Source organism: Macrobrachium rosenbergii, chromosome 14, assembly GCF_040412425.1.
Source record: "Macrobrachium rosenbergii isolate ZJJX-2024 chromosome 14, ASM4041242v1, whole genome shotgun sequence".
NCBI classification, from domain to species: domain Eukaryota; kingdom Metazoa; phylum Arthropoda; class Malacostraca; order Decapoda; family Palaemonidae; genus Macrobrachium; species Macrobrachium rosenbergii.
Genome location: NC_089754.1, coordinates 45,232,271 through 45,239,676, shown reverse-complemented (window position 1 = coordinate 45,239,676; position 7,406 = coordinate 45,232,271). Strand labels below are relative to the sequence as shown.

Genomic DNA, 7,406 nt, shown 5'->3' with positions numbered 1-7,406 from the left:
GGAAAAACTTGAAAAAAATATGACATGGCGGTTTACAGCGGTTACGTAACAGTGAAGGCCACTTCTTTACATAAGTGAATCCCCTTATCAATTTTCATTCTTTCTTAGCCTTTCTGCCTTTCCCAAACCTCCTGAATATTTGTTTTCAATAATAAACAAAATCCATTTCGAGAATCCTCGTACGATCAGTTGCATAATGTGCTGACTCCTAAGGTTAGCGACCTGTAAAAATTAATGAGTAACAATAATCCTTGTAATGTTCGTTAAGAAAACTCATTTGATTCCGTTTTAGACATATACCCTTCCAGCTCGATGTATATAGGACAGAAACACTATCACCATCAGATGAAGTCACCTGACAAGTGACAAAGCGCTTAATGGCTTCATGAGCAGCAAGTTTGTTTGAGATTAAACGTTGAAACTTTAAATCGAATACAGAATTAAATTAAGAGTTGTGGCCTCTTGTTTCCCTTCATCGTACGCATCAACTAGTTTTAGTCAATTATGGACTTGAAGAATGTAGTCACTGACATCACAAGTATTTTATGTCTCTGTAATCAGAGACGCACCTGGTTCATGGTACTTATACTCTGATCAAATAAATACTTCTATGTTGATTTGTCAGTGAACCCGAAGTTCACCTTCAATTATTAAATTTTCTCTTGGCACAGCAAACCGTGTTCCTTTGGGCATAACTTGCAGAAGTGCTTTTATTCGTCTCAATACCCCAGTAACGATTCAGGATAATTTTAAAAGTCTTCGATGAAGATAAAGGTTAAGTAACTGAATACTTTATACTATCAGAAACTTTTCATAAACATCAGTAGCAAAGTATATAGTTTTTCCTTATATTTGTTCAGCATCACAATGCAAAAATAATCGCTTGGCATCTACATTTCAAGTTCCTTTCAACATAAATATACTAATCACAAATCGTAATAAACTGCAACATCAATTATTCATCTGGCGTTAGTAAAGAAAATTACATTAACTGCACTCAAGGACTAAAATCAATTTCTTCTTGAGCTGACGAACAGACAGCATTTGTTATCTAGATTCAAAGTAACGTTTCGAACCTTCAAAATAAGTTACCATTCAAAATGCTAAGTCATATTTGAGTCAACATTCAAAACTATTTGATAGCCACGACCTAATTTCTCTTTCGTGAAGGAAGCGTTGGTCTCACCGAACTGTAAAGGCTTACTTTACAAGTTCAGTAATTTGGGATGCTGACAATTTACCCAACAGAAATTTGTGACCTTTATCAGAACCCAGTTGAGAATCGACTAGCACCTGTGACCTGTCCCAGATACCAGTTGAGAATCCACTTAAATGAAGACGCGACCTTCCCACCGAAGGCATCGGCCAGACACAACGAAAGAAGTAAGTGCTCCTCTTACACAACTACTTCCTGGTATATAGCGCTGGACAGGCCAACTGCTTCCTCACTTCATCACCGGAAGACAGTCGTCCATCATGAAGGTTGCTCTTCTTCTTCTTGCCACTCTTGCTGCTGCCAGGTAAATGGTCGAAAAACTCTCTGCACAGGTATCGAAGATTTCATTTCATTATCCATTAAAGTATCCTGAATAATCTAGCACTGCATATAGAAGGGCTACAGTTTAAGACCTTCTCAGCAAAGTATGTTAATGGATTGGATATAATCAATTAGTCAAAATTGTCACGAATTTACTTTACTTCTAATCGCTAATACAATAATCAAGGAGCAGTGAGACATTATTCAAGACAGATGCTACCTTAGGAAAAAGTTACATTTATTCAGACACATCGGTATCCCCAGGATACTCAGCTGAGAAACAGGTTCAGAGCCTAGATTTTAGCTTCTTCAAGCCTTTCGTCACCAAATTTAGCTTTTTTGTGGTCATGCCCACTTAACAGAGGCTTACCGAACATACATGATTCAATTTTTGCCACCAATATTGGTGACTTCGTGCCAAGTTTGTCGTTAAGAAGCTCAAAGTTGTCACAAAAATTTGCCTTACAACGCCTGGATCGTTTGGTTCCTTCCCCAGCGCTCAGACCGAGCCATGGTGTCGCTGTGCCGCCTTCGTGACCTACGAATACATGGAAATGATGGTATACGAAGCCCCAGAAGTGACCATTGACTCGTGCCAAGATGACGTTAAGCAGTGCAAGAACCTCTGCACCAAAGAGGTAGGTCATTTTCTTGACAGTTACAGCAGCAGTATACAAATTAGAGGAAAAAAAGTGAATCAGTTTATTCCTGATCGCTGCTGACGTCTCCTGAATTTCAGGTGTATCGGCTTTATTTTCTATTCCCACATATTTATTTATCACCTTTTCCTGTAACTTGTCTCTCTCTCTCTCTCTCTCTCTCTCTCTCTCTCTCTCTCTCTCTCTCTCTCTCTCTCTCTGCGGGTTGATTTCCTTTTGGAGCCATCTTGGGTTTTATAGTCTGTTGACTCTGTCCATAAGGGCATTCAGCTGAAAATTTAAAGAAATAAAGATAGAACGGAAGAAATAAAGAAACCGGAGAAACTGATAAGATATCCAAGATTGTTGAATGAGATTTTCTAAAATAGATTATCTATTTTAGAGATATTAGAATCCAGCCCATTTTGTTTTGGCAGTTCTATAATAAAAATGCCTTTTGAACCTTTGTTGCCAATAGCTTTGTTTTTTTGTCAGCATTTGGCCGGTTCTAGTCTCGACCTTCCAGTTCTTTAAATGATTTTTCATTTTTCCTAATTCCTTTTCCAGTTAAATAACCTTAGCAATGAAGGAGACCTTTGGTCCATGACGGAGGACGGTATTACAGTTGGACAACACATCTGCTCAAATCTCCTTAGGCATTTGGTCTACTTCTTCCACAACCACAAGGTGAGTGATAAACGATGCTGTCAGTCCACTCCTAAAGGAATGTCGTATCTTATTCACTTTATTGCTTCCGCATATTCTTTATCCAGTTTTTTTTCTTTTCCTCTTTGTATCTGGTGTATGTATAGGAAAGATAAGCATAACCACAGTCATAAGGATAATTATTCCCATTTTTTCCCCGCAATCAAGATCTATGGGTACTACGAGGTCTGCGGAGGTGCCTGGCAATACGCCGGTGTCATGTCTCAACAGATGCTCTGCTGCAACGGAGGCAAACATGAGCACTGCATCTCATAAGATGAGAATTCAAGAGTCTCATTCCACACCGCTGATGGATGACACGGCACGGGTGAGCCTTTCAGCCATTCCATCTACGATGCATAGTTTTTGGAAATGCCTGAGCAACGAATTTTCCAGATTTTATGTATCGTGGTGTAGGCTGCAGATGAAGAAGAACCTGGTTAACCTTACGTTGGTGTGGAATAGTCATTCTCAATGTTACTATTAAAGAGAGCAAAAATTGATTTTGATTTTAATTTCCTAAATCGTAGCCAAATGTTTCGTAGAATGACGCACACTGTTATCGATACTGAATTCTATATGATTTGTTCTTGTAACTTTATTCACGGACATGAATTGGTCACCTGGTGTTCAGTTGGTGTTCACTTTGGCCAAGTTGTTAAGGATATGGCAAAAATGAAAGCCTTTATCACGGTTCGTACATTTTCCTAAGCACTTCCTATGTCGAGAAATTGAGGCAATTTTTCCACAGAGCTTAAAGACTTCTTGGCCTGAGTTTCGTTAGAAACTGTCACTGATAGAATCTTGCCTTTCATGAATATCATCATAAATATTATCTGCAGCATTCCTATGTCTATTAAAAATTGTACAAGTAAAAAATAAACAAAGAGTAAGATTGATAAAAAAAAAAAAACATCGATTTTGGAGGAAATAAGTTCTGAACTTGGTGAAAAAGGCTTTATCACGCCAAACGGTCCGGCAAAGTAATCAGTTTAACAAATTGGAAGACAATCATTTTGAGTAGAATCTTTTAAATGAATCTATTTTAATATTCAATAGATTGTCTCTGAATCATTCTAGTGAATAATGTTTGTGACTGATTTTTCAGTCGTCACCTTAACATACGAACAGCAAATACATAAATATAGAAGTCAAGCAAAAAATGTTCTGGTGTTGCTAATTCTCAATTCCAATTACCTCTAGCCAATGTGGGTAGGAAATAAAGGCAGGTATTTCTTCCACAGTATGGAATGACATAACAGTACGATCAATTTCATTCTTGAAACAGACACTAAGAGAAGTTTCTCAAGGATAGGACTGGATTATGAAATGTAGTTCAAAGCTCCAAACACGGGCCAACAAAGGCGAGGTGCATCACCACAGTTTGGCTAAGACAGACTTGATAAAAAATATGAGAAACAATATTGTTGTTTGCAGCAAATTTCTTGATCGGCTTTGAATCAAGATTAGCTTTGTTTTCTCTGACGAGGATTAAAACTAATATGATTATGTAATGCTTACTTTCTCTCTCTCTCTGTATATATACAAATATATATACATATATACAAATATATATATATATATATATATATATATATATATATATATATATATATATATATATATATATATATATATATATATATATATATATATATATATATATATATATATATATATATATATATATATATATATATATATATATATATATATATATATATAAAGCATCCAGCAAAGTACTACGATGCTGCAATGTGTTTCTGTGTTATCCATCTCTTCTGCATTTTCGGATAGGGTAAAGGGATATAACTTCATGCACTATTTATCGAGTTACATGGTACTACTATAATTTCTAATAATGATACTCCCATTTCCATTATTCATCTTCGCTGTTAACAATTTAGGGTTAATTTAATGATCCAACAGTATTTTACATTTTCGTTTTTGCCGTTGTACTAAACTAAGATTAAACAATTTTTGGTTAGTCGACCCTTAATCCAAAGTCCTGTATGTTTTGTTTACTTGATTTTATTCCCCGCTTGTGTATATCTTCCACATCCTGCTTTAATTTGGTATAAGTTCTATGATGTTGGCTTCATTAAAATCATTAATAAATATTGCGCTTTATTTTCGGTATATGTCATATTCTATTCACATTCAGACCGCACGACCAGCGCTTTGTAGACCATTGCCATCTATTGTTCAAACGACAAATGACTTACGGGTCCCAGTGTAAAGCTACTTCCAGCTGTCGTTATCCATGGTTTTCGAACGAAAACCTCTCCCTGGAATACGTCGGCGGCCGTGCTGGTCAGTGGCACGTCAGTGCTCACTTGTTCCCATTCTTAGGTATTTCTAGTTTTGGGAAGTCTAGGGGTTAGCTGTTCGTTCGACGGTTAACGTGTGTTGCGGCAGTGTGGTAATTGCTGGTAAGGTTTTGATATCTTGGAGGGTTTTATTTGCGGTTGGCTAATGGTGTAATTTAATTTAGTTTTGTTTCGTATGTTTTTAAATTTGTTGTATTTTATACTATTTACATCGTAGGTAGTATGTTTTTGAACTACCAATCATTATAAAGTTTTATTTTTTTCAGAATACTGGACTTTTGGTGATTACCAGTCTCATGCTTCCCATCCTTGGACGAAGTAGACCCATTATCGTCGCATGACTTCGTTGGTAACTATTTTTTTTCCTCTAAATAAGAAGGTAAGGAACTTTCCTCTTTTGGTTTACTCTAACCAGGTTATAAAGCAAGCTCAACCTCCCCCCTTCAGGGGCGGGGCCCCTGAAGTGGGGAGGATTTCCTTTGTCATACGGTAGACTGTCTGCCGTATGACAAAGGGGGGCTTGCTTAACCTGACTTTTTTTTTTTTTTTTTTAAGTTTAGTGAATGAAATTTAATTTTAGGGAAGTTTAAGAGCGTAGCTTTCAGTCTTACCACCAAATTTTAGACAATCCAGTAGAGTAAGACTTAAGACTAGCCTGTAAAAATTAGCTGGTATTTGAGAAAACGTTGTCACTAATTTGCTAACTCTTTCAATAAAAACTAAGTCGACGAGATTGGAAGGTAACTCACAAAATTAAAACCCTTGATTTAGAGCTGTTGGAATATCTTAAACTTTTTTGTAATTAGTTTGCTTTTTATAAACAATTTTACTTTTAAGAGAAATTTCGCCTAGTCTGAGTACAAAGGTAGCGTATTTATTTCATTGGTGTTCTTTGGCTAAATAGTTTTCTTCTTGGCAGATCTGGTGTGAATAGCAGACGAAGATAATTTTGAAAATCGTACTACATAATATATGCTGGGTAGTTGTAGTACCCTAAAGAACTAACTTCCGCGGCAGTTCTGAGCAAAGTTGCATGGCAGTACTTAGAGCTATGAATGTTGATTATTCGAACAAGATATTCCTGGTTTATTGCTTGGAGTTAGACGCTGCTGTAGCTTCCAGTAAGTTATTTTCGCTTGAAATAATCGAATTGCAAGAATGGAATGTTTAACAAAAGGTGTAATTGTGTACTCAATAAAAATGCATACGAATGTTTTAGACCTGTACTTGTGCTGTACTATACTTTATTCGTATTCTATCCAATAATTTTACCCAGGAATTTAATATAAATGCCTTTTGTTTTTAACCTTTTACTTGGTGGTAAATATACTGGAGTGCAATGCAGAAGTAGTGGGTTTCTCGGGTTAAAAAATGCCATTATTAAAATTGCTGTTGGAATGTCATTGATTAGATGGTGAGTGATTTTAATAGTGCTGTTAAACAGCTTAATTATAGTAATTTGGCATTCATTAGTTGTAAAATTTGAGCTGTTCGTGAGGCTGAAGTTTTGTAATTTATCGATCTAAAGGTTCAATATTTTTCGTAAGATGTCTTAATGCTTCGAACAAAGATTAAAATCTAGTCGAGGAGAGGGTCAGGCACAACTGCCTTGATTGACCACAAGGTAGTTTGAAAACGAGAGTAATAGAGTATCCTTAGCTAATATCACGCCTAAGAAGCTTGTTGGTAAGAGTGAAGGTTAACACTGAGTTTTACTTTGGGGTAGGTGGTGGAGGCTGTACTTAATAACCAGCCCTTGTGAAAGTTAACAGCGGCTATACATTTCTGAAGCCTAATAAAAATAATTTAGTCTTGAATGCTGGTTATGATGAACATATATTCAAGACTGTTGCTCATAGCCTACGCGACTGATAGAACATTAGTAGTATATATTGAAAATCGAATTATGAAGGATTTCTCAGTACATCTAGAGTAGTTCCTCTAAATCCGGTAATTTAAAAAAAAAAACATGCTTAGGAGTGAAGCGTAATCCAGTAAAGATTTTTCATTTTATTGCCTGGATTAGACAATCCTGAAGTAAACTTCGTTCGCCTCTTCTAATCAGGGTGCGCCCGAATGAGAGTCATCAGATACGCAATGTTCGTGTTTACCTCCAACGCAGCACAACATCTGCTGAGACACGAGGTCGGCGTACTGCCAAGCGCCGCCACATACTTCGTAGTATCCGTAGACCTT

At 36.6% G+C, this 7,406-nt stretch overlaps 2 protein-coding genes and 1 long non-coding RNA gene across 3 annotated transcripts in view; 2 read left to right on the top strand and 1 right to left on the bottom strand.

Moving 5' to 3' along the window:
* The first annotated feature begins 1,361 nt into the window (after nt 1-1,361).
* On the top strand, nt 1,362-3,379 carry LOC136845613 (uncharacterized). Its single transcript, XM_067115774.1, has 4 exons — nt 1,362-1,520; nt 2,034-2,175; nt 2,743-2,862; nt 3,049-3,379. Exons 1-4 carry the CDS (start codon nt 1,477-1,479, stop codon nt 3,154-3,156), a joined length of 414 nt encoding a protein of 137 aa, XP_066971875.1. The 5' UTR covers nt 1,362-1,476; the 3' UTR covers nt 3,157-3,379.
* Nucleotides 3,380-5,156: 1,777 nt separating this feature from the next.
* Nucleotides 5,157-6,500, top strand: LOC136846062 (uncharacterized). Its single transcript, XR_010855316.1, has 3 exons — nt 5,157-5,312; nt 5,477-5,589; nt 6,130-6,500. It is a non-coding gene; the product is annotated as an uncharacterized lncRNA (long non-coding RNA).
* A 705-nt stretch (nt 6,501-7,205) lies between these two features.
* The window catches only part of LOC136846061 (uncharacterized), a 3,326-nt gene continuing 3,125 nt past the window's right edge, over nt 7,206-7,406 (bottom strand). Inside the window, exon 4 of the mRNA XM_067116741.1 lies at nt 7,206-7,403. Within this exon, the coding sequence (XP_066972842.1) occupies nt 7,272-7,403 (132 nt within the window). The 3' untranslated portion in view covers nt 7,206-7,271. The remainder of the gene's footprint in view (nt 7,404-7,406) is intronic.

Bases quoted from the DNA above. Each gene is read 5' to 3' on its own strand.
- LOC136845613 (XM_067115774.1), top strand. From the start codon at position 1,477: ATGAAGGTTGCTCTTCTTCTTCTTGCCACTCTTGCTGCTGCCAG. The intron at 2,176-2,742 runs GTAGGTCATTTT...TTCCTTTTCCAG, and splicing joins AGAACCTCTGCACCAAAGAG to TTAAATAACCTTAGCAATGA. The intron at 2,863-3,048 runs GTGAGTGATAAA...CCCGCAATCAAG, and splicing joins ACTTCTTCCACAACCACAAG to ATCTATGGGTACTACGAGGT.